This window comes from Oncorhynchus kisutch, linkage group LG28, assembly GCF_002021735.2.
Source record: "Oncorhynchus kisutch isolate 150728-3 linkage group LG28, Okis_V2, whole genome shotgun sequence".
NCBI classification, from domain to species: Eukaryota; Metazoa; Chordata; class Actinopteri; order Salmoniformes; family Salmonidae; genus Oncorhynchus; species Oncorhynchus kisutch.
In genome coordinates this window covers 14,233,222-14,259,585 of record NC_034201.2, presented here as the reverse complement: position 1 = coordinate 14,259,585, position 26,364 = coordinate 14,233,222, and the positions used below count along the sequence as shown (strand labels likewise).

Genomic DNA, 26,364 nt, shown 5'->3' with positions numbered 1-26,364 from the left:
CCACCACCACCACCCCACACACACACATCCCCCTTTAGTGATAGCAAAGTCACTCCCTTCACAGTGAATTATATTTAGAGCCATACCACGCAAGACTTAAGCCCACCCCCCATTGGACTACTTACACGCCACTCAGTCGTAAAGAAACACCACTTTAGCAATGGGCTTTATAATTCTCTACAGGGAGCGAGTGCTCTCATCCTAGCTAACTGACAGTGAAAAAGGGTTCTTACAGAGGTCCTATTGGTGGTTACTTTTACAGGACACATTTATGGGGCGTAAGTAAGCAGATTCAACAAGAGCTAAAAACTTGCCGAAACCATTTGTAGAAGAGATAGCTTAACATTAGAAGTCTAGTGTCATCACTATCCAAGGACATGGTCTTGCCGGGAACAGGATTACCACGGTATAGACTGTGATGGATAGCGACCTAAGTGGAGACGCCACCACTGGATCTGCAATTTCACTGGAGATAAGCATCATGGGAAGGTGGGTCTTGACACACTGTGTCTATAAAAGTTTCAACTGAAGAAACATACATTGTAAAATCATGTTTATTAGTGGTCCCTGCAGTCATACTGCAAGAGGCCAGTAATTGTGTCATTCTACGGTATCATAATAAAGTGTGTATTACAACTCCAAAAGCAGGTTGGTCAATATTAGTCTCTGAATTTCTGAAATGGTTCAACTTCAAACTGTAATGAGGGAAGACAGCCATTTCAATGTAGTTGCAGTCCAGTCTACTAACAAGGCCAGTGTTGTTATAAAATATTATTTATTGTGTAATAAGAGCAGAATTTAACAGATGAAGTCAGAGATGATTAGATCATGGACTATGATGAATGTAAACAGACAAGTCTTAGATTGAGAAAAGTTATGGGCCATCCACATGTACACTGTCATGAAAGGCTATTAGGTAACAACAGCCTCGTTTTTGAAATCCTTTTAAAATCCCTGTGGGGAAACTCATCTGGGAACCTGACCGCAACTTCCAGAGGCAAGTTTAACTTGCATCAGTGACTAGGTGTGTTTACTAAAGTATCCACTCAACCCCTGGGAATGTACCATTAATCTATATCTAGGGAGAGGAGAGTTGCAACCTGCCATGTGTATGTCAGTATGTGTGTCTTGGAGCTCCTCCATCTGATCTTCAGTTTACACTGTGTGGCAGTAAGCTACAGTGGCCAGGCCACCACCTGCTCCAGGGCATACTCTCTGGGTAGTGAGTACAGTCAGTACTTAGTCTTCATGCAATAGACATTCATACATGATACCTGTATTACTAAAATGACAGGCAGGGGACTATTCACTTTTGGGACTATTAACAGGATCAGTATGAGATACATATGCTGCTCTATAACCTTTTAAATGGGAGACAACCTATTTCAATGATCTATTCCTGATATGCTATTACACATACAACATATAAAGTAGCCTACAATTAAGTTCAACGAGTGTGATGAATATACAGGTAACTGCCAAAATGAAGGAAACACAAGTAAATGAGGGTTCTGGTGGCTCTGTTACGGTGTGTTTTTTTTCGTGGCATGGTTTAGGTCTGCTCAACCCCTTAGAGGGCAAGGTAAACACCAATAAATACACAGATATTCTGAATGATCGCCTTCAGCCTATGGAGAATCATCTCTATTCTGATGGGAGTGACGAGTGGTCACTGAATGGTTTGATGAGCATGAAAATGATGTAAACCATATGCCATAGCCGTCTCAGTCACCAGATCTCAACCCAATTGTGGGAGATTCTGGAGAGACACCTGAGACAGCGTTTTCCACCACCATTTAACAAAACAACAAATTATGGAATTTCTCGTGGAAGAACGGTGTCACATCCCTCCAATAGAGTTCCAGACACTTGTAGAATATATGCCAGTTACCTGTACATCATCCATTCCTACATCGTGCTCATATCTCACCTATAATGAATAAAATTACATTGGTAAGGCTGCAAACTTTCCGAAATTCCCCGAAATTCTGGTTGAAAGATTCCCGGAATAAAGTGACAAAAAACAGGAAATCTGTAATCCTCCAACCAGGATTTCTGAAAACCTGGGAATTTGGGGAAAGTTACCAGAATTTTGCAACCTTGGATAGTGGTCTACTTGATGGGAGGTTTCTCCTCAAGGAAACAGGTGTTACTTTAAGGGTGGATATCCTGCTGTTGCCTGGGGTGTGTTCATTAAATCAAACATGCTAATAAAAACAGAGGAACTTTGAGGAAATGTATTTTTCTCAAGATAATGAAGGGAAAACCCCAAAAATATGCATACACACCACCCAGAGCTTTTCTACAAGACATTTCACAAGCATGTGGCAATAACCCAGGAACATGACCAACATTACACTATTTTTCATGTTTTTCAGAACTTCTCGCATTTTGGGGAAATGTTGAGGATTAGGGCTCCAGTTTGTGAAAAATAAATTGTGTGGAAATGACAAGGCCATAGGTTGGTAATGAGTCAAAGTCTGGACATTACTTTCTCTTCAGATAAATTATGGCAAATTATTACCAGGAAGCACCAATCTCACTTATTAGTTGCTCTCTGCATGGTGCATAGACCAAATTAAGGTATTGACAAATGTTTTCATGCTAGAAGAAACAGAACCACATAAACTTGAAGCAGAACCTCATATATGATAGTGAATCGGGTTACTTTACAGATACCCTCTCAAACAAATATAAAAAACTGCACCTCAAAACTAGAAACAAATGATTGAGTTGGAAAGGTCTGAATAGCCACAGTAAAAATATTTGGCTCTATCTTCAAATGCATGAGTTTACAACCAAATTCATTCAAATGAAAATGCATCACGTAGATATTTATTATGCCACCCTAGGTGTAATGATAAAGTAATGGCGAGGCATTTTTCTCAAGCTCTCCAAGTTATTATGCAGTTTTCAATGCAATTTCAATGCAATTGTGATGTTTGTCTCTTATGCAGTGCATTAGTTTGTATGTTTTTATTCTGATTGCAGGTTCCTGTTTTGGGTCTCTCTGTAGGACTGAGCCTATGAGTGAGCCACTATGGGGGACTGGAACTTGTTGGGCAAGCTGTTGGAGAGTGCCCAGGAGCACTCCACCGTAGTGGGCAAGGTCTGGCTGACCGTGCTCTTCATCTTCAGGATCCTGGTGTTGGGAGCTGCAGCTGAGAAGGTGTGGGGTGACGAGCAGTCTGGCTTCACCTGTGACACCAAGCAGCCTGGTTGTCAGAATGTCTGCTATGACAAGACTTTCCCCATCTCTCACATCCGCTTCTGGGTGTTGCAGATCATCTTCGTGTCCACGCCCACTCTGATCTACCTGGGCCACATCCTGCACCTGGTGCGCATGGAGGAGAAACAGAAGCAGAAGGAGAAAGACTTGGCTGCGCAGCTGGCCATCCACAATGACAAGCAGCAGCTGCTGCCTGACGCAAAACCCAAGAAGCCCCCAGTCCGGGACGATCAGGGCCGCATCCGCCTGCGAGGGGTCCTGCTGCGCACCTATGTCTTCAACATCATCTTCAAGACCCTGTTTGAGGTGGGATTTATCGTAGCTCAGTACCTGCTGTATGGGTTTGAGCTGAAGCCACTGTACACCTGTAACCGCTCACCCTGCCCCAACGTGGTGAACTGCTACATCTCCAGGCCCACAGAAAAGACCATCTTCATCCTCTTCATGCTGGCAGTGGCGTTCATCTCGCTGCTACTGAACCTAGTCGAGATGTATCACCTGGGGTTCACCAAGTGCCGCCAGGGCCTCCGGTATAGACGTGCCCAGTCCACATTTGAGGCAGGGTACAAGGCCCCCAGCGAGGCAGTAGTGCCCTTTGTCCCGAACTATAACTACTTCCCCAGGCACCAACCAGCCCCTGAGCCATACCATGCAGATGAGTACATCTTGACTGAGCCTGACACTGCCTACCACCCCTACAGCAGCAAAGTGGCTTACAAGCAGAACAGAGATAACCTGGCCGTAGAGAGGAACAGTAAACCAGAAGGGGGTGACACCACAGAAAATAAAGGTTCCAATTCTGCTCCAGGGTCGCCTGCAGAGAACCAACGGCGTCCGAGTCGATCCAGCAAGCACAGCAATAATAAGACCAGACTAGACGATCTAAAGATCTGAAGGACAGTTATGGCTTATTTCCACCACAGAGTTGTATACAGTGGCTTGGCCTACAGATCTAAACTTGTGTGTTTCCACCTGAGGTGGCAGAAAAAAATTGTTGGGCCTTGGACCTAATCTGACTTGGGGCCAGACTTGGGACCAGAGTGTGACTGTCGGAGATGCATTAAAGCTGGAATTCTTAATGGTGAAACTGCCACGGCTGTTTGCAATATTACAACAAAGAAGTTACTGCAAACAAAAAATGTTTTTTTCCCCTTCTGACATCATTGCACACATGATAGCACATCAGCATATGTATTGGAATGTTTTGGACAATTTCCCTAGTATAAAACCAAGGTGTATACACAACACAGGTATCAGTCCAAATGCAGCATTAGCTTATTTCCACACCCTAAACATCACCCGCACCAAAGTAGACTAGAGGCTTAGGATCATTTTGTTTACTTGCTCGAGGTAAACATTTTACTCCTGAAAACAGAACTTCTCCAACTGAAAAACATCAGATGTTTGAGGCATTGACGCAATGCTGTGTCCTTTGTGCAGTGCTACAAACAGAGGTGGGCTCATGTTCTACTTTAGTTGTTACTGTACAGAAAAATAGCAAAAGTTGGAAGTTTTCTCCCATTAGCCAAACATTTGCCATGTAGAGTATAATATTCCAAAGTGTTCAAGGCAAGTTGTTTTATGAACCCTTATTATGCTGATTATTTTGACTGGGAATAATGACAAAGCAAATGCTTGTCCGTTTCATATCACTGTGTAATCCTTTGGCAGACCACATACCAGAAGGAGTTTACATGCAGAACGCATTTCATTGATTTTACAACCATGAATAATGAATTGTATTTTTATGAAAGAATTTGTACAAGACATTCTCAATTCTATATGCATCCTTTAATTATAAAGACAGAAAATAAACATAGTACATATTCAACTTTTCTCAAGACATTCAGGACTGAAAATGCATTAAAACATACTATTTTGTCAAGACAATACAATCTAAGCAGGATTAAAATGAAGTAAATAAAAAACTATTCTATCACGATGTTAGGTGTATTTTGTTTAATGAATGGTTATGAATGTTACAATAAGAAATTATTAAATGAGGGGCAATATACACTACATGTCCAAAAGTAGGTGCACTCTTCCAGGAAGGCTTTCCACTAGATTTTGGAACATTGCTGCAGGGACTTTCTTCCATTCAGCCACAAGAGCATTAGTGATGTTGGGCGATTAGGCCTGGCTCGTAGTCAGTGTCTGCCACAAAGTTGGAAGCACAGAATCGTCTTGAACGTCATTGTATGCTGTAGCATTAAGATTTCCCTTCACTGAAACTAAGGGGCCTATTCCAAACCACGAAAAACGGCCTCAGACCATTATTACTCCTCCCCCAAAGTTTACAGTTATAACTACGCATTCAGGGAGGTAGCGTTCGAGGCATCCACCAAACCCAGACTTGTCCATCAGACTGCCAGATGGTGAGTCCAATGGCTGCAAGATTTACATCACTCCAGCCGACGCTCAGAATTGCGGATGGTGATCTTAGGCTTGTGTGCAGCTGCTTGGCCATGGAAACCCATTTCATGAAGCTACTGACAAACAGTTATTGTGCTGACGTTGCTTCCAGAGGCAGTTTGGAACTCGGTAGGGAGTGTTGCAACAGAGGACAGACAATTTTGACATGCTTCAGCACTCGGTGGTCCTGTTCTGTGAGCTTGTGTGGCCTACCACTTCGCGGCTGAGTCGTTGCTGCGCCTAGATGTTTTCACTTCACAATAACAGCACTTACAGTTGACTGGGGTAGCTCTAGCAGGGCATAAATTTGACAAACTGACTTGTTGGAAAGCTGGCATCCTATGATAGTGTCATGCTGAAAGTCACTGAGCTCTTCAGTAAGGCCATTCTACAGCCAATGTTTGTCTATGGAGATTGCATGGCTGTGTGCTCAATTTTATACACCGGTCAGCAACGAGTATGGCTGAAATAGCCCAATCCTCTAATTTGAAGGGGTATTCACATACTTTTAGACATGTAGTGTATATACATTAGCTATGAAGTAAAAAGTCTGCCATTACTATGAGCTTCTCGATACTGTACATGTGAACATATGGCAGCAATACATGGTTTTCCCCTTACTGGCCACATGGTAAACACAGATTTAAAGTGTTTAAGTTGAAAATGATTGCTTATATAGGGTCCTGTGTGGCTCAGTTGGTAGAATATGAAGCTTGCACCAGGGTTGTGGGTTCGATTCCCACCAGAGACCAGTACAAAAAAAAGACGAACGTATGCACTCACTACTGTAAAGCCACTCTAGATAAGAGCGTCTGCTAAATAACGAACACGTAAATATCATCACTATCTGAACATTAAGCCTTTGAATGAAACAAAATCGAGGCTGGCGTTGGGGGTGAAATGTAGTGTCAATTAAATGGATTTGTGGACTACTTCTATAATACAGCTGTTCTGTACACTTCATAAAAAACAAATGTATGAGTTTTCAATACGAACAACAGACATGAAGTCTCAACCAGTTGTCGTTGACAGTGCCCAATGTACTTGGGCATTCAAAATAGATTACCTGAACTGATGGTGGTATACTACAGTCATATTAAGGTTCTGTACATACACTAATTGTACAAAACATTAGGAACACCTGTTCTTTCCATAAAATAGACTGACCAGGTGAAAGCTATGATCCCTTACAGATTTCACCTGTTAAATTCACTTCAATCAGTGAAGATGAAGGGGAGGAGACAGGTTAAAGAAGGATTTGTAAGCCTTGAGACATTCTGGTAGTGAATGGGAAAGACAAAAGATTGAAGTGCCTTTGAACAGGTTATTTTAGTAGGTGCCAGGCGCACCGGTTTGAGTGTGTCAAGAACTGCAACGCTGCTGGGTTTTTCACACTCAGTTTTCCTTGTGTACCAAGAATGGCTGGCGAACCAAAGACATCCAGCCAACTTGACACAACTGTGGGAAGCATTGGCGTCAACATGGGCTAGCTGTGGAACGCTTTCGACACCTTGTAGAGTCCATGCCCAGACAATTTGAGGCGGTTCTGGGGACAACGGTGGGGGAGGGGTGCAACTGAATATTAGGAAGTTGTTCCTAATGTTTTGTGCACTCAGTGTATAATGGTAATTCTATGGGGGAAATGCTCACTGAACTATTTGTGTAGGGGTGAATTAGAAAAAAAACATGGAACAAAAATGCATTGTAGTTATGGTTGTCATCCCTTGTGCTAGCGGCTTCCATGTTAGCAATGTACACTATATAAACTTGTTGTGCAATCTTTCAGTGCGGCTGTCAGTCCATGTCTTCCTGTGCTGGGTGCTCATCATAGACATCCTTGACAGCCAGGATCCTGTTGAGCATAATTCCCAGCCTGCCCTTGTCCATGGGGACATCAGAGTACCAGCGAGAACTCTCGGCCATACATGTGCCCTCCGGCTGCAGGTAGAATGCATTGCAGCTGCTCCGCACACCATCAGAGCTGTAAGAACACAAAGACAGACACCATATGTGAATCTAAAAAATAAGAACTTTGTTTTATTTATTCATTCCAAACAATGTTCCCTCTAACATTTTGGGGCACCGAGCAAATTTTTAGGTCTTGTGAGCGCAAACTTGAACGTTGTGAGAATTTTGTGCAACTTCCTGCACGTTTACAGTGAACACTGAGGCGGCAGGTAGCCTAGTGGTTAGAGCGTTGGACTAGTAACCGGAAGGTTGCAAGATCGAATCCCCGAGCTTGACAAGGAAAAAAAATCTGTCGTTCTACCCCTAGGCAGTCATTGAAAATAAGAATTTGTTCTTAACTGACTTTCCTAGTTAAATAAAGGTCAAATAAAATAGGCTGTACCACTTACAGTAGCCAATAGGCTACTATTTAACAAAACCATTGGCACAAATCCCATATTTTCACATGGTAGAGTCCATGCCCAGGCTTTTGATTTCTACAATACAGTATATGTGGTGTTCAATGCAGTGCTCTGATTGCATGAGACAAAATAATATATTATGAAGGGCTTGACATTAATGATTTTTTACTTGGTCTGTAACACCATGGGCCAAATAGGTGACTAAACTGCATAGTATGATGCAAGAAACCACTTTACAAAATACAATTCATTATTATTACCATACAGAGAATTAGACAATTGGCTTATTTGCATATTCAAGCCGGTCTCAAAATAAAACACTGTCACTAATTATGACATAAGCTTTTTACCTGACTGACTTTTCATAGACAGCTTGAAGTATAGCCTAAGCCTACATGTTTTGTGCTGACCTACACTTATCTAGAACTGGGCTAATAACTCACTAACTTGCAAATAATATCAACAAATGCACACATACACAGCTCTGTGCTGATCTGAAAAGCGCATTCACTCCCGGGTGATAGAAAAAACACTCGTGGGCTAACCTGCAATATCATTTTACTCCTTTGCGCTCTGCCTACAACAAAATCAGACTCAACCTTGCAAAATTAGAATTTTGGGGTTTTGTTGCATACAATGTTGATTCAATAACAGTCTCATTTCTTCTGCACGTCAGTCCTGGAGGTGGTGCGTGGCCACCCGCAGCTTAGAGGGAACATCTGAGTCAATGAATCAAACAAATTCCAAATCTTTGACAGCCAGGGACAGTCCAAGGCCTTTAACTGGCATTTTAAACCCTGCTTTGCATACCTGGACAGTCCACATTACTTACCATTTGGAGAGGTAGAACTCAAAGAATTTGACGGGGCATCTGAGAGGGTTCATCCGGTTCTCTTGTTGCTCCAGCTCAGAAGGCTCATCTCGTTTCCTCTTTCCCAAGCCAACCTCTGTGTGTGTGTGAACAGAACAGAGTACAGGCTCACTTCACGGTCTGACCCCTGGGCCTTTAGTTTAACAATTGGCTTCAGTTACAGTTAGGGCTATGTTAAACTGATGAAGAGGATGTCCGGACAGTTACGGGGATCAGTGTTGAGGTTTCTGATGAAAATAACTATGTTTTTTATAAAACCATGTCACTGTCATACTTATAAAAAGGTTAATAAAATGAATATTATTTTGCACTGGACAAGGTCTTTCCTACAAAGACCAGGGTACTTTAATGTCTTGAATTTGCCTAAGGTCAGAAACACACATGATTTATTCAACGTTGATGTATGGACTTTACTTTATAATGGGCTTTATTTATTGTGCAGCTAGAGACGTTAAGAGACTTTCAGTCAGATTCTCTAGTATCATGTTACACAGCTACTTTAAGCTTCCTGGTTTTCCCTTGGCAAACAGTGTTCTAAGACACATACCACAGTGTTCTACCGTCGTACACCTCCTATGCTGAGAGCAGCTCTTCAAAAGAACTCCATTCTGTGGTATAAATAGCTGTCAGACGCACTGAAAATAGCAGTATGACTGAACCAACCGGGGGGGAGAGACCAACATCCTTCTCCTACTTCAACAGCTGCCTCACATATTTGTAATATTTAAGACAAGCACCCATAGAACACAACTGTCAACAGGTGACAGAATGTCACTAAAAGCTTTTTTACATTAGTATTTTGTCCATCAGCATAAAACCGCAAAAGTAGTGCCAAATGGATCAATTTCAAACTGACCTACAAAGCCACTGAGGAATATAGCTAGTGACACAGATATGCAGATAATGATGGTCGGGCCGAGTTCAAAATAAACCTGTTAAAACACGTGATTATGTTTCAGTCAGAACATGCCAGTAAACATAAAAACACTGAGGAGAATAGAGGTGTGGGTCTAGGCAAGCCTGTGTTTTAAATAAACAACTGGCACCAGGCCAATTTCACAGACATTGCAGTGTTATCTTCCAGGCAGTCCAACTCATTAGCAGCATGTTATTTGATTGGTGGAAGCCAATGCAATACAGAGGGTTTTAACAAACAGTTCAACTGTTTTTACTCATTTAGCTTCAGTGGAAGCTCTTTGGGGTCAGCAGCACTATGTTAAGGAGTGGTGGTCTCTCCCTACGGAAATTACCCATCATCTAATTGCACTTTAAAAACACACTTTAGTAATAAGGATAAGAACAAACCTAGGTTCTAAGAGTTACTTTAAGACAAAATGTCATCCCATATCATTCCTCAGCAGATAAAAGCAAATGAGTCTACCACACATTGGTCAGGAATACATCCAAGTTATATGTACAGCACATTGAGGATGTTTTGGAAAATAGCCAACATTCTTACCACTCAACTGGACCTCATAACTCTAAACTATACTTGTGTACTCAAAGATTACATTTGAGCTAGTTGCAGTTTGTGTAAAATGCCTCCATTACCCTAGCCCTGGTCAGCCCCTTGGAATTCAGGATAGGTGACCTGCTCCCCCCCAGATTAGGGTCACGGTCCAAAGGAACTCGATGTCTCAGCGGTTACTGGGAATGACAACTAGCCTATCTTTCAATGGGCTACGAAGCATACTGACACTTCTCATTCACTAGGCTTCTTAGACCAAAATAATACACAGAAACCACACTAATTGTAAACTCTCACCTTTGCTGGTTCTCTTGAGATGTGATTTTGGGTGGTAGCAGACACTAGATGACTTGACCATGCCATGTGGTGTAGACCTCCTCTTGGCCTGGCGCGTGACTGTAGCGAAGGAGAGCTGGAGGTGCTGCTCCACGGTGGTCAGGCCAAAGGACTTGGTGTTGAAGAACATGAGGGTGTTGAGCAGGACGAAGGGTGAGTACACACCCAGCTGTTTACACTCCCACAGGTGCTCCTCCAGGACACGAGACACGAGACCACCTGCATCCCACACACAAATACATTACATACACCCCAAATACAACAGATACACAATGTGTGAAAAATAAATAGAAATGTTATTATGAACCCACCGTTAGATGGCAGCCATTTGTTGACAATCTTATTCAGCTCCTGGGCAAAGGTGACATATAACTGGTCTGTGAATATATTCACCATCCGGTTGTTTTCGAGGAGATACTAGAAAATAGACAAGACAATTGCGAACAAATGTGTTGGTTGAACACAATGTATAAACAAAATTGACATGGCTAAATAAACAATCACCTTAAAAAAAAAATGTAATTACTTAAGATTTGAATAAGGGTATTTAGACAAGTTGCATAGATGAACTACCTGACTGAAACACTGGGACTGACCTGTTGAATACCAAGACATAGGTAAAATATGCTGTCAGGCTTGTAGCACGGTCCTCTGGGATGAACAATGTCTTGGACAAACTGTGACAGGCCATGGTTCAGTTCCTCAGGACTACTCAACAGAAGGTCTAATGGTTTCTCTGTATAGGAGAAACATTTAAAAAAGGTGCCATCGTCAGGATTACATTGAAACGTTAACGCCCATTTTATTCATAGGAGATCAGTCAAACTCATAGGAGAGCCATCAAAGAGCTATCTACCAGTTAAGAGATATCTATTAACTCAGCTTTCAGACTACAGCTGAAACCTCTTACGTTTTCTGTCATCAGCGTCTGAGTGCTTGCTTTGGGACCATGCCCTCCAGGCTTTGACCCCAAGGGAGCTGTTCAAGCCAGCACCAAGAGGCTGACTGTCCAGGGGATCATGTAAGGTCATCTCTGGCATGGCCTGACGCTTGGGACCCTGTGGCACAAAGCCTATATTAGACATAGCACTGTTATGACCTGTTAAGGGATAATTACTGTAGTTCTTTATATTTTTCTCAGAGTGCATCATTACATACATTCAGAGTCCAGTTTATTAGGTACACTCATTTAGTATCGGGTCGTACACCCCTTTGCCTCCATAACAGTCTGAATTCTTTGGGGCATGGAAACATTGATCAATTGGTATCAAGAGACCTAACATGTGCCAGGAAAACATTCCTCATACCATTACACAACCAGCCTATACCGTTGAGTCCATGAGCCCCATCTTGCCTGGTACCATGCTGCTTTTGCCAAATCTGACTGCCATCAGCATGACACCAGAAAACGGGATTGGTCTGACCAGGCTGATCATGTGCCTACTGGAGCCGCCGCTTCTTGTTTTTAGCTGATAGGAGTGGAACCCTGTGTGGTCATCTGTTGCAATAGCCCATCCATGACAAGGATTGACAAGTTGTGCGTTCTGAGATGCCGTTCTGCACACCACTGTTGTACTGCGATGTTATTTGCCTGTTTGTGGCCCACCTGTTAGCTTGCACGATTGTAGCCATTCTCCTTCGACCTGTCTCATCAACAAGTTGTTTTCCCCACAGGACTGCCACTGACTGGATGTTTTTTGTTTGATGCGAAATTCTCAGTAAACCCTAGACACTGTCGTGCATGAAAAGCTCAGGAGGCCGGCCTTTTCTGACACTGGAACCTGCGCGCATGGCACCGACAATCATACCACGCAAAAGCCGCTTTGGTCACTCGTTTTCAATCGAGCACTAACTGAATGCCTCAGTACCGAATCAATTATTCAACATTTGCAACGATCATTTGGTGGTCTCTTAAACCCGAGAAATAGTAATTCAACATTTTTCAGTAAATATGACAAATACTCTTACATTTCTGAAGACACTGTCCATTGGTAAGCAGTCCATCTTGCAGGTTTGGTGACTGTTACATGAGCCGCGTGTTTGGGATCATTCCTGCCTGCCGCTAGGGATAGATTTGCTTTTCAACAACCATTTCACCTTTGGGACCCTGTTGCACCTGTCTATGAATGTAGAACATGACCTCTGGTCTCCGGTAAGTCTGACACCAAGTCATTTGTCATGTTTGTGCCAGCTATTTTCAGATTTCCAGCATACCATGTGATTCCTGTGTCTCTCTCACATAAGTCGAGAGTCAACTCTTTTCTGACACTAGTCAAAGTTAGGTCCATAAAAGACTGCCAAAACTAAAGGTTTGTCAATTAGGGAGAGGATAATCAAAGTCCTGCCTATGGGACAGTCAAAGCAAACAGAATGCACTACTGTTTTAGGCTGTGTTTAATTATACCTTCTGAACAGCGACGTTGGAGCTCTGCTCTGGTGAAGTAGCATGTGGCGGCATCCCACAGTCAAAGAGAAAATCAACATTGGGGTTCAAGTCCAGGGAAGCTACAGAGCACAAATTAAATGACAAAATATATATCTCAGACATCCCTGTTGTTGAGTGTATGAGAGTTAAATTACAGTGAAAGTTTACACATCGCAGACTGCAAAGCAAATTACACCTTTCATATCATGAAGGTTTAACCTGCCTTTGGTGAGCTCATCTACTGGGTCTTGACCTGGCTCAGTCAGTACATCATCCATATTGACAGCCATGGAGAGGATGTCATCTTGGGATGAAGACTCAAATAAGCTGTAGTCCCTCGGCAACGGGCCTGCTTTCTGATCACTGTCCAGATCTAAAGATAAACAATCATAAAGTTACAATTGTATATAGAACAGCAATAGAGAGTTGACTAAGAAGAGTAAGTGCAGGAGCATTACCAGACAGATCAGAGGAGCCCTTGCCTTTACTCTCCTCTGCTATCATGTTTGCCATGGCCAGAATGTCAGCCTCCAGTGGATCAGACGGGATCTGGAGTTTCAGCTCTTTTATATATTCCACAAGCTTATCGATATGATCCAGTGTGACAGGTAGGAACATGGGGACTGGGAGCTAAGAGAATAAGGAGCAAAACAATAAGCAGACAAATAGGGCAGTCACTCTAGAGAACTATACACTATTGCAGTATTGCTGAGCGATTAACAGAAATTGCATTTATTTTTTGGTTTTTAAACAACTAATTGGCCGACTCAATTAAATGATTAGAATTCCATTGAGTTATTTTTTTGTGCGTGTGAGCTCTGATCACAGTTCCTCTAGAGATAAATCAGATCCAAGCCCAAACTGTGCAATACCGTAGGGAGTTGTAGTTTCCAACAGGCCAATATTCTACATAGTTTAGCGCAGAAAACGTTGACCATAATCCATTACGCGCCTACTTGGCCGGTCTGTATCTCTTTTGCGCCTGCTACATAAAAGAGAGAAGAATGGGCACCCGAGAGCAGTTGCTTCATGAGGTATCTCAACGTGCACATACATTATCGAAGTGATTGATAGTTGGTATTCAGCAGTCATAAAAGTAATTTACTTTGAAGAACTACTTAAATAGTGATTGTCAGACAGCATAGGCAGCAGCTCTACAGAGATGAGATTTTAAAAAAATAAGGACATCAAATAAAACAATTGTAATATACACAACTGAAATATTTTATTAAAGTAATGTGAATAAATTGTTAAGTGATACTCAGTAATAGGAAGTCACTACCATCATGGGACTTAATTTTTTTAATTTATTGTGTTACAGCACTGAACACACAATGCATAGTGCATTTAATGTTTTTAAAATGATAATTGAAACCCTGATTATATGTTAATAATCAAACAGACCTCAAAATCGCTCAGCACTAGTCTGCAGGAATCCACATCGAACAAATTTGGGTGGATACTAAGAGTTACTCCTGTCTAGACTCTAAATGAATGACGATAATCCTAGATTCAATTTTGCACAATACTCAATAAGACCTAGACAAAACCAACTCACCGGCAGAGGCAGGGCCATTGTTATGGGAGTGTATTGACAATACATATTCAAAGGCACAGGAACAAACACAGGCACAGGGACCGGCAACATCACAGGTGGAGACAGCAAGAAATCATCTGAAACATACACACAGGAAAACCATGAAGTTGTGTTTTTGCCATTGCTAATAATCGTTGTAGGCCTGATTTAACAAAAAATGCTCTCAATATATGAATAGGGATATTTTGTATAAATAGTATAATATTATACTATATAATATTACACTATACAGTAGAAGACTAAATCAGCGAGTCCCATAGAGAGAGACATGGGTTTACATGAACCATTACCTGTCTGGGAACTCTGGGACTTCATCTCAGGTTTACATGTGACACCGGTAGTAGTCATCATGGGTTTACACATGGAGGATTTGTTCCTTTGGGAGATAGGTGGAGTGACGGGAGGAGCAGGCTTGGCTACAGCCCTAGTCAGTACTCTTCCTGTGGCCTAAAATAACAGAAACATTAAAAAAGATATATCAGAATTGGGATGGTCGCTCAGATTTGACTGAAATTAAGCCACGTTTTTTTCCCCAAACACAATAAATGTGTGGTGGTGAAAGCCATGATTAAATGCATTTAGTTCTCTTTCGGTGGTATTCCCCCCACCCCACCCACCCACCCTTTGGAGCATCGAGTCAAAAAGCACACTTACTTCACTTGTCTTTGTCGCAGCAGGGGGAGGCATAGAATCTGGGGAATTACCTGTAAGCCCAGTAAACATATAGAATTTTAATAGCCTATTACTGAGAGAGACAAACACAAGTTTACAATTTCACAAAGGCATTCACTGTAACACCAGACAATTACAAAGTGTGCTTATAAAAATCCTTCCCATGTATGGATTGGGTTCATGAAAAATAGTGTGTGTGTGTGTGTGCATGCGTTTGTGTACATGTAGCACTGTTGAGCAGGCTCTCAGGCCCCTGCTTGGTGTCTAGGTTGGGCTGGTTCTGTTGGCTGTAGAAGAGCAGGAGGCACGGCTCGTCACAGTAGTGTTTGATCTCTCCCCTCCAGTGGATAGTCTCCAGGAGCTGCCCCTGACGCTTGCATTCATGGCACTTTGCTTCCTAGGAGAACAGACACGGCTCAGAACACCCATACATACAGCACACACTGTAGCATGTTAAAAGAGGACACTGCTCACACAATTTGATCGCATATCATGCATATTCTTCTGATTCATTTTTGACTTCCATGCATGAACATATTCTGCCAGTTTGCATTCCGAAGCTACCATTCCTATATCAGGTCTAGAATACCACATACAAACTGTACAATGTACAGTGACAGAGTGAACTGAATGCAGCCCGTGTACAAGCAGGCATTTAAAATGGATCAGGGCCAGTTAGATGGCATTGTGATTGATTAGACATACTTTCAGGGACCACAGGAAGTATTTGCTTTTACAATCTTCGCTGCAGAAGTCCCACGTGTTGCCATCCTGTTCCTCTGTGACCGCCCGTGAGCAGGTCTGAGAACAGTATGTACAAGTTATACAGCACAGGCCCAGTTGTTTAGCAAAGTCTTGCTTGTATAGTAGTATGCAACCTTGGTAAAAAAATAAAATAAGAGACAAAACACTTATAAGCCTCTGCCTAGACACATAAGGAAAGTGTTTCCATGTAAATCAACAATCTATTAAATCTAAAAATGCACACAGAAACGCATGCATTATCCTAACCGTCACTGCAGAACGCCTTCTCCAACCCAGAGAACTTCATCTTCTCATGCAGAGGTTTCTCTTGCTTGCAGTGCTCACACACAGAAACCACACCATTCAGGCGCTTGTAGTCCTCACAGCACTCCTTACAGCAAAACTGATATATTGAGTCCTGAAAGCAAATGAAATACAATGGTGCATGTACTTTTTATTTGAGTAGTCTTGATAAAATAAGTTCTTACTAAACCAGCTGTAAGACACATTTTTGCCACAATGTTGAGACTGGTAAATTAATAAACACGTATGTACAAGGAATTACCTGCCAATCTAAGATTTCTGGTTTCCCATTGAACATGTTATGACAGGAGACACAGTTGAAGTAGAGGGCTCCATTGGGACTGTTGCGCTGTGAAGAAGCAGTGAGCATATTTGTTAAATTGGGGAATAAACAAGAAAATGAGCAGCAACGCATTTTAGCCAAGGCAAACAAAACAACATCACAGGACTAGTATCAAAGACAGACTCAAGAATCGCTCAGAGGTTTCACAAGAACAAAACAAGCCCTAATTCATAGGTTTTTAGGTAGAATAAAGGTGAAAGCTTTCAAAAGGTGACCCTCGCCACATGAAAGCGCTTTAAGATGAGCTTTTATTTTAATGGGCCCCAGAAGTGAGGAGGAGCGCCCCACTGCAGCCGCTTGGTGTGCATTTTAACAAGCATTTTTCTGTTTACAGGCACCTACGGCCAAGCCTGTACATCACACTGTAAATATTAGCCGTTCCTTTTTTAATCACTTTCAGAATCCTTCAGCAAAAATCTCCTTTGAATGATTGTTTTTATTTGAACAACTGAAGGCATAAAAAATGTACGTTTAAAACAAATCCACATAAAATAACAAAATGTTGTATAAGCATCTGGCAGACATGTTTTAATGCAAAAAAACATACTTAGAGAAGACATGACTAAACACTGGATGATGCATCTGTAGACTTATTTTGTCTCAACTCTATTTAGGGTATGGGGCTATCCTACCTGAAATGTGCTCCAACAGCTAGGGCTACAGAAGACGTAAATGGTCTCATTTGCTTTACAGTAGTACGGTTCAGAGGGGCTTCTTTTGCAGAAACTGCAAGCGTCACTGGGAACTGGAAAAGAAGCAGATTAGTAATAATGAAGACTAATTCAGGCAGACATCACACCATTCAGATTGTGTAAACAAGCCAAGGAGAGTAGACTGTACCTGTGTCCCCAGAAGTTTTCACTTTATGTGAGGCGATACAGCACAAAGAACAGAAGTGTTTGGTCATGCCATACTGATCCACCATAGACAGCATGTCAAAGATCTTACACAGAGTCCTACACCACTGGCACGAGAGCACCTTAGTGTTTTTCTGAAATCAAAAGACAATACAGCAGCCATTGAGATCAACACCATATCATTTTCAGGTAGAAATATGCCTATAGTACATTCCTCCACCCACCATCTTATAGAGTCTGAGACAGGAGGAGTTACAGAACCTCCTCTGTTGGCCCTCGTGCAGTAGGTACTCAGGCCGGGAGGTGAAGGTGTTGATGTAGGTACCACAGGTGTCACAGCAGCTGGTCTTCAGGCCCTTGGTGGCCCGGAAACGGTTGAAACAGGCATCACTGCACATGAGGTGAATCACATTGCCCATGGTTACCTCATGGTTGATCTGAGGCAGGAGAGGGAAGAAATGTAGGACAGGCTCAGAGATCATTTCAATCAAATCTAACTTAAAATATCACTTCCCTTGGTGTTTACATCAGTCCACCAAAATCTTGTAGCTGGCTGTGATTTATTCTGGTGCATGCTCATAGCATACGAAGACCCACAGCAGCACAAATGACAGAATTCCCTCCTCTATAATCACAGCATGCAGTACCATCTAGTTAGAAACATACAAGTCAGTTTTGAAATTGTGAAAATATCAACACGAAGACAGTGAAATGTGTTTAGGCATTCTTTGTCACTTCTGGGAAAAGCCCATGGTTTGACAAATCAACATCAACACAGGTGGTCAACTTTAAAGAATGTATACCATAATCACACCATTGTGTGGTTTTGCAGCGCTTGGCATTAAAAAGTGCTTACTTATTTTGAATACATTTTATTGTACTAATTTTCAAATGACTAACAGATGGTGGGGGGAAACAAACCAGAATAGGTAAGGCTGGTGCCAGCTTTTCGATAAATTGTTGCAAGAGTAGAAGCTGCAGTCTTTAGAATAGCTTCAATAAAGTATGGTTCAATATAATGTACACACAAAAAAAGCCTACTGCATTTTCAAATCAAAGGCATTGTGGAAGTGTAGTCATCCTGTGTTAAATCATCATCCTATTGTCTACTGGAGTTCCCTCCTACTGAAACTCCCTGCCACTAATGTGTTCAACATGAAGCCAATCGGCTGGGAGCAGATCATTCAAAATGTTATGGTCAAAGCTTTGGTACCTCACGCATGTGGTTGCACACACTGCATCTTTGGCCAGGGGTACTTGGTTTGGGGGGCTGTTTCGGACCCTTCTCCAGCCGGGACTCATATAGGGAAAGACAAGTGTTGTTGCAGAATTCTTGGAAGGATTGTGACTGGCCAACCTGTGCAAGCATGGTGTCCTTACTATTCCCCATGTCCCTAAAAGATAAATTTTGTTGAGATCAAAACAATGTACAAGGTTTACACTTACTTTACTGTGAAACTGGTTATGGATGCACTGTACTTAATGGAAAGAGAAGCTAAAAATACATTAATTGAATATCTATTGAGAAGCTTACCTTTTACAGAAAGCACAGGGCTTTTTCTTGGGGGCTTTCTTGCCAAAGGAGTTAAGGCAGGTGGAGCTGCAGAAGAGCTGAGGCTGACCCCTGCGCTGGTAGGCTGTCTGTCCGCTCTGCAGCATTCCACTGCAGTTGGCACAGAGGACTCTGGTAGGCTGGCGAGGGGGTGGCAGCCGGGGTGGAGGGGGTCCTCCAGACCTCTGGGTGTACCCAGGGGTAGAGGCAGGGCAAGGCGGCTTGGGAGCAATGAGCCGGGGGGACAGGGTGTTGTGGCTCCTTTGGGAGGCCCTGGTGGAGCGTCGGAGGCCTGACCGTGCAGGGTCAAAGTCTGTGTCCCTCGGATCGTCAGCTGTATCGTCAGAGTCGCTGTCTGTTAGCTGGTCTGCAGAAGGATACAATGCATTTAGGGCAGCATGATAATCATAAATAGACAAATAGTCATACATAATGAGTTATTGAGACTAAACATAAGCAGCTTGTGAAGTAGTGATGTTAAACCTCCATCAGACGTAATGTTTTTCCTCACATCTCCACGACGAGGACGGCCTCTCTTCCTCCCCTACAATAAATCAGATTAAATGAGGTTAATTCACTTACTTTTAAAGAAAATGTCTGCAATGAATGGGAAGTAGTTTTTGTACCGTAGTATTTTGACCACTTTGAGAAACTTTTGGATCCTCAATGGCGACCTCAGTTTCAGTTTGTTCCTCAGCTGAAACAAACACAATCATCAGTAAAAAAAGGCTGTTCATGACATACAGTGGGGCAAAAAAGTATTTAGTCAGCCACCAATTGTCCAAGTTCTCCCACTTAAAAAGATGAGAGGCCTGTAATTTTCATCATAGGTAGGTACACTTCAACTATGACAGACAAAATGAGAAGAAAAAAAATCCAGAAAATCACATTGTAGGATTTTTAATGAATTTATTTGCAAATTATGGTGGAAAATAAGTATTTGGTCAATAACAAAAGTTTCTCAATACTTTGTTATATACCCTTTGTTGGCAATGACCCATGACCCCTATCCACCCTTGTCTGATCAACGCTCCACAACCAGCGCCTCATCGGCTTCCAGTGGTAGTTTTTTATTCAACGAGAGACTGGACGGTCGGAAGGGCGGAGGAGGCCGCAGGCACGCGCATCAACGAGATGCACCCGACGGAGTAAGAAGAAACGACTATCAGAGGTAGAGGAGACCGTTCACACGGTCCCAGAACCCACGGGGCTGAGTGTCTTTAATTTATCAAGCAAGATAGAGCCCTGCCCATGTCTCTTTGCTTAATAAAGGGTTATCCTTTGTGCCTACAACTCAGTGCAACGATTTTGATGTTAAGGTAGACATGTTAAAGTTTTTTTTAGAAACATCCGTTTAAGGGAATACTTTAGCTCCCCTAATTCTGACACTTCTATTGAACCAGTAGGTTGCTCTCCTGCACATACTCCCACTCCTTTTAGAAGCAAGAGTTATTTTATACCTCCAGCCAATCGCAATCACTCTATCGAGACATATTACAGACTTGTGGAAAATTATGTTGGACTTCTCCTTAAGAATAAACAGGGATCCAAATCTTTCCATAATTTACCCAAGAATGAAAAACAAGCTTTGCTTGATTTACAATCTGATACGTCAGTCCTTATTTGTCCCGCTGATAAGGGTGGGTCGGTTGTACTCATGGATAGGACAGCTTATGTACATAAGTGTCATAGACAGCTGCTTGACAACACCTTTTACAAGAAACTCAGAAGTGACCTCACTTCCCAATTTCAGAATACTATCTGGTCTGTCCCTAGATGGGTATTTAAGTTCTGGTCAGATAACCAAAAAAGAACATGCTTTTTTGGCTATTCAACACCCTAAAATTGCCACTTTCTATACTTTGCTGAAATTACACAAGAATGTTACACAACCTCCAGGGCACCCTATTGTAGCGGGCATTGATGCAGTAACGGCCCCTCTATCTACTTTTGTTGACTTTTTTTATTAGACCACTCGCAGAACAGCTCCCCTCCTTTGTAAAGGACACCAGCAGTATGATCTCTATCATTGAATCTCTTGATCCTCTCCCTGACAATACCTTGTTAGTTACTTTTGATGTTGAGTCATTACACACTAATATTCCACACGAGGGCGGTATTGAAGCTATGGAACATTTTCTTCTGCAACGAGACCCTAATGAACTACCTTCCAGTGCATGCATTGTAACATTGGCTGAAATAGTACTCACGCATAACTATTTCATGTTTCTAAATGATTTCTTTATTCAGACGAAAAGGTACTGGCTATGGGATCCCCCACAGCTCCTAACTATGCTAATTTGTATGTGGGTTACATGGAGAAACAGTCCATTTTCAATCCTCTCAAAAATGTTTTCTTGCCTCACATTATTTGGAAACAGTATATTGATATTTTTGTTCTATGGAGGGGTGATGCAAAACAGCTCCAGGCGTTCCATGCTTTCTTAACTCCTGTTCTGAGCATCTGAGATTTACTATGCAATCTGATACACGTCAAATCAGTTTTCTTGATCTTCTGATTGTGTGAAGATAATGTTCTATACACTGATCTTTACAGGAAGCCTACTGATCGTAACAGTTTGTTGAGGGCCGATAGTTGTCACCCACTTCCCTTTAAAAATAGTTTGCCCTACAGCCAATTCTGTCAAATCAAAAGAATTTGCAAAAAAAACATCCGATTTCGCCAGAAATATGGCTGAGACGCAAAGAAAGTTCAAGGAGAGGGGCTACAAGAATGATCAGATTAATATTGCCATTGAGAAAATTCAAAACAAAACATGACCTTTTTCAAGGTCAGTCTCGCAAAAAGACGCATTCTTGTGTTCTAACTACCCGCTATTCAAAGTGCTCTGAACAAATTAAGGGAATTGTTCACAAACATTGGCACATCCTAAAATCCGATGATAGTCTCGGTAATGTGTTTTCGGACCTTCCCTTGGTCGTATTCTCGCGGGGCAGAAATCTCAGAGATCAATTGGTAAACTCTGATTTACCACCCCAAGATATTCCTGAACAACGTCTATTTGCGCCCCTACTGGATGGAAATTACAAATGTAATGGCTGTGCTCAATGCAATGGCACTTATAAATGTAGATCCTTCAAACACCCACAAACAGGGAAATCGATCCTAATAAAAAGGTGTTATTACGTGCTCCACTAAGGCAGTTATTTATCTTATAACTTGTCCTTGTGGTAAAAATTATGTGGGTAAAACAAAGCGCGAATTAAAAGTACGTATCTCAGAGCATCGTAGCACCATTAGGTGTAAAAACTTTACTTATCCAGTTGCGGCCCACTTCTTGGAGGCAGGCCACTCGATTTCGTCTCTGCGTTATATTGTCATCGAACAAGTCACCATCCCTAGGAGAGGGTTGACCTTGATAATTTATTGTTAAAACGAGAGGCTGCCTGGATCTTTAATTTAAAGACCCTGGCGCCATTCGGTCTCAACGTAGACTTTGATCTGAAGCCATTCTTGTGATTATTGTGACTTTACCATTGTAATTGTTTGTAAACTTGTATAGTCAAATTAATCTATGATCGTATGCTATCCATTTGTTTGTATGCTGTTCTTTGTATGACATTTTAATATTTGATTATTAACCAATGATATTAGGCCACTCCTGGCCATGATTACAGACACCGGTGTCTTTTGACACTATATAAACGTGTTTGTGATTATACCCTGATGAAGACAGCTTGGCTGTCGAAACGCTGGTATTACATTTTTGCATCTGAGCTCCTAGAGTGTGCGGCTCTCTTTTATTTTCAAGTTTCTACTCCACTAGCCAGCACCTCGTCTTAATAGGTGTGCGTTTCTTTTTCTTCTAGAATGACAGAGGTCAAACATTTTATGTAAGTCTTCACAAGGTTTTCACACACTTGCTGGTATTTTGGCCCATTCCTCCATGCAGATCTCTAGAGCAGTGATGTTTTGGGGCTGTTGCTGGGCAACACAGACTTTCAACTCCTTCCAAAGAATTTCTATGGGGGTGAGATCTGGAGACTGGCTGGGCCAGTCTAGGACCTTGAAATGCTTCTTACGAAGCCACTCCTTCGATGCCCGGGCGGTGTGTTTGGGATCATTGTCATGCTGAAAGACCCAGCCACGTTTCATCTTCAATGCCCTTGCTGATGGGAGGTTTCCACTCAATCTCACGATACATGGCCCCATTCATCCTTTCCTTTACACGGATCAGTCGTCCTGGTCCCTTTGCAGAAAAACAGCCCCAAAGCATGATGTTTCCACCCCCATGCTTCCCAGTAGGTATGGTGTTCTTTGGATGCAACTCAGCATTCTTTGTCCTCCAAACACGACGAGTGAAGTTTTTACCAACAAGTTCTATTTTGGTTTCATCTGACCATATGACATTCTCCCAATCTTCTTCTGGATCATCCAAATGCTCTCTAGCAAACTTCAGACGGGCCTGGTCATGTACTGGCTTAAGCAGGGGGACACGTTTGGCACTGCAGGATTTGAGTCACTGGCGGCATAGTGTGTTACTGATGGTAGGCTTTGTTACTTTGGTCCCAGCTCTCTGCAGGTCATTTACTAGGTCCCCCCGTGTGGTTCTGGGATTTTTGCTCACCGTTCTTGTGATCATTTTGACCCCTACGGGGTGAGATCTTGCGTGGAGCCCAAGATCGAGGGAGATTATCAGTGGTCTTGTATGTCTTCCATTTCCTAATAATTGCTCCCACAGTTGATTTCTTCAAATCAAGCTGCTTACCTATTGCAGATTCAGTCTTCCCAGCCTGGTGCAGGTCTACAATTTTGTTTCTGGTGTCCTTTGACAGCTCTTTGGTCTTGGCCATAGTGGAGTTTGGAGTGTGACTGTTTGAGGTTGTGGACAGGTGTCTTTTATACTGATAACAAGTTCAAACAGGTGCCATTAATACAGGTAACAAGTGGAGGACAGAGGAGCCTCTTAAAGCAGAAATTGCAGGTCTGTGAGAGCCAGAAATCTTGCTTGTTTGTAGGTGACCAAATACTTATTTTCCACCATAATTTGCAAATAAATTCATTTAAAAAATCCTACAATGTGATTTTCTGGATTTTTTCTCTCTCATTTTGTCTGTCATAGTTGAAGTGTACCTATGATGAAAATTACAGGCCTCATCTTTTTAAGTGGGAGAACTTGCACAATTGGTGGCTGACAATACTTTTTTGCCCCACTGTAGATATGCAAGCTGTATGTGAACTGTGATGGCTATTTGAAGAAGGGATTGCAAATTATTTCTCAAAAACACGTAATGTAACCTAAATTAAGTTTTACATTTTACTTAACTATTTCTGTGGCGCTGAGACTTCTGTGTGTCACATTGAGACAAGAGTTAATAAAGTACTAGGAAGGAGAAAGATCCTACAAACAAAAGTTCCTTACTAGTACACATACCTTCACCTGGTGTCAATGGCTGGGCCCAGGATGATAGTGGGGACATACTGCCCCTCACTGGTTGTTCTCTCTCATTCTTTTTGTCTGCTGTGCCTGTGTCTTCTACCTTTGGCACCAATCCAAAGAATGATAAGGCTTCCTCTTTGCCTGGACCATCCTCAGAGTGTGAACCCTCTACGCTGACTATAGAAGGCATATTTGGATCAACGTCATCTTGAGAAGGTGCAGAGGGATCTTCTAGTACTATGTCCATTCGCTCCTCTCCAGTCTCTGGCAACAGTGTCCCAGTTAAAGTCGGAGTTCCCTCTGTGACCTCCAGCCTGTCTGTCCCTGGCTCAGCGCCCATTTCTGGCCAGGCTTCTGTGTGGCCCTGCCCGCTCCACTCATCCTGACTGAGGCCTGTAGCTGGGCCTGAAGGTTCGGGAAGGTCTGAAGGTTCGGGAAGGTCTGAGGGCCCGGGAAGGTCTGAGGGCCCGGGAACGACTGTGCGGCTGTAAAACTCCTCCACCTGGGCTTTGGACAGTTCCAATGAGTCTGGGTCCCCCAGAATGCTCAGGCTGTCCTGAGTTTTCTGCCTCTCTCTTTCAGATTGGGTGAGAAAGGTTGTCAGCTCATCAAGGTTCTGCTGCTGCTGCCCACTTTGTCCCTCTGTTCCCTGTGAGCAGGTCACCTCCATATCAGTCTGTAGGTCTACATCAGTCTGAGCAGGCAGCAGGCCCATATCGGCATGCCCAGAAAACATGTCCATATCAGTCTGTGTGGATAGAAGGTCTAGGTGCACATTCTCAGTAGCCATCTGAAAAGAGCCAGAGGTTTCTGGATGCCCTGAGGGTTCCATACTCTGCACCTACATAAAGAAAACAAAAACACAATGGTTTGATTTCAGGTCTCAGATGTCATGTCAATCAAATGTGGTGGTCGCTGGATACAATTACAGCCATAAGTAGTTTATTGTGGCTCCTCTATTCTAGACAATGAGTTCCCACCAGTGAATGCATCTACTTACCTAAGTACATTTGCTAACTAAAGTTCGCTACTAGCTAGTTCCACCCATATCAATGTTGCTGCCTTTTGGCGCGCCTCACCTGGCGGCGTCTCCATTTCTGTAATTTAGAATGCTAGTTAGCAAGCTGGCTATCTGGAAAACTATCTAGCTACATGTTAGCCCATTATTTGCTACACATAATGCATCTCAATACTAGCAATACGGTAGACATAGCTTGCTACTCGCAAGAGAGGCGTATGTTTATGACTCTGCAAAGAGACCGGTACTGGCTAAAGTTAGCTAGCTTAAAATAGGCTATCTGCTAACGTTACGAACCTAACGTTTCCTTACGCAATCTAGCCATCAAATTAATTCACTAGCTGGCTAATTACAATACAGTAACTTTATTACAAGATACTAATAATGATGATTAAACAAATAATTATAGACTTCAACAATATATAGTGAATTTACCTGAAAATATTAAATGTTACTGTAGCTAAAATGTTGCATACAAGCGCCACCAAACTGCAGTCTAGCGTGCGTGCCTTATTGGCTAGTTTCAAGCTACAACTTCTTCTACTATGGCGGCCTGAAAACAAACGTTAGGTGCATGCCGCCACCTACTGTACTGGAGTTTGTGGTCAATCACAGGTCACAGCCTTTAGAATAAAAGAAAACATACATTAAAATGAAATAATACCTATTCCTGTACTACTAAGAAAATAATAAAGAGCGCTACTAACTTCTAACAAACCCTCCCCCATCACCCAAATCCCTTCCAACCTCAATTATTCTTATCAAT

At 42.4% G+C, this 26,364-nt stretch overlaps 2 protein-coding genes across 4 annotated transcripts; one reads left to right on the top strand and one right to left on the bottom strand.

The window, feature by feature from the left end:
* Positions 1-182: 182 nt before the first annotated feature.
* On the top strand, positions 183-5,006 carry LOC109873190 (gap junction alpha-3 protein). The gene is made up of 2 exons (XM_020464778.2): positions 183-489; positions 2,992-5,006. The coding sequence occupies exon 2, from the start codon at positions 3,041-3,043 to the stop codon at positions 4,121-4,123; it is 1,083 nt and encodes a 360-aa protein (XP_020320367.1). The 5' UTR covers positions 183-489; positions 2,992-3,040; the 3' UTR covers positions 4,124-5,006.
* On the bottom strand, positions 5,002-26,155 carry LOC109872838 (zinc finger MYM-type protein 3). 3 transcript variants are annotated; one of them, XM_020464196.2, is made up of 25 exons: positions 26,034-26,155; positions 24,575-25,421; positions 19,805-19,875; positions 19,662-19,722; positions 19,161-19,545; positions 18,840-19,020; positions 17,851-18,063; positions 17,610-17,760; positions 17,402-17,514; positions 16,689-16,775; positions 16,391-16,541; positions 16,085-16,257; positions 15,602-15,776; positions 15,362-15,411; positions 14,998-15,154; positions 14,669-14,784; positions 13,569-13,740; positions 13,334-13,483; positions 13,090-13,190; positions 11,596-11,743; positions 11,282-11,421; positions 10,997-11,102; positions 10,647-10,904; positions 8,843-8,957; positions 5,002-7,622 (listed from the first exon to the last, which is right to left on the bottom strand). In XM_020464196.2, exons 2-25 carry the CDS (start codon positions 25,410-25,412, stop codon positions 7,436-7,438), a joined length of 4,299 nt encoding a protein of 1,432 aa, XP_020319785.1. In that variant the 5' UTR covers positions 25,413-25,421; positions 26,034-26,155; the 3' UTR covers positions 5,002-7,435. The 3 variants fall into 3 exon arrangements, with proteins under 3 accessions (XP_020319785.1, XP_031663736.1, XP_031663735.1); XM_031807876.1 differs by having other exon boundaries at positions 7,023-7,622; positions 19,690-19,722; positions 26,034-26,154; XM_031807875.1 differs by lacking the exon at positions 26,034-26,155 and adding an exon at positions 25,581-25,693 and having other exon boundaries at positions 7,023-7,622.
* Positions 26,156-26,364: the final 209 nt, after the last annotated feature.

What these genes read in the sequence shown, in the direction of transcription:
- LOC109873190 (XM_020464778.2), top strand. Translation starts at nt 3,041, where the DNA reads ATGGGGGACTGGAACTTGTTGGGCAAGCTGTTGGAGAGTGCCCAGGAG.
- LOC109872838 (XM_020464196.2), bottom strand. Translation starts at nt 25,412, where the DNA reads ATGGAACCCTCAGGGCATCCAGAAACCTCTGGCTCTTTTCAGATGGCT. An exon ending in CCCTGTGCTTTCTGTAAAAG is followed by an intron (nt 19,021 to 19,160) that starts GTAAGCTTCTCA and finishes TTTATCTTTTAG; the next exon opens with GGACATGGGGAATAGTAAGG. An exon ending in TATGTCTTGGTATTCAACAG is followed by an intron (nt 11,103 to 11,281) that starts GTCAGTCCCAGT and finishes TCTATTTTCTAG; the next exon opens with TATCTCCTCGAAAACAACCG.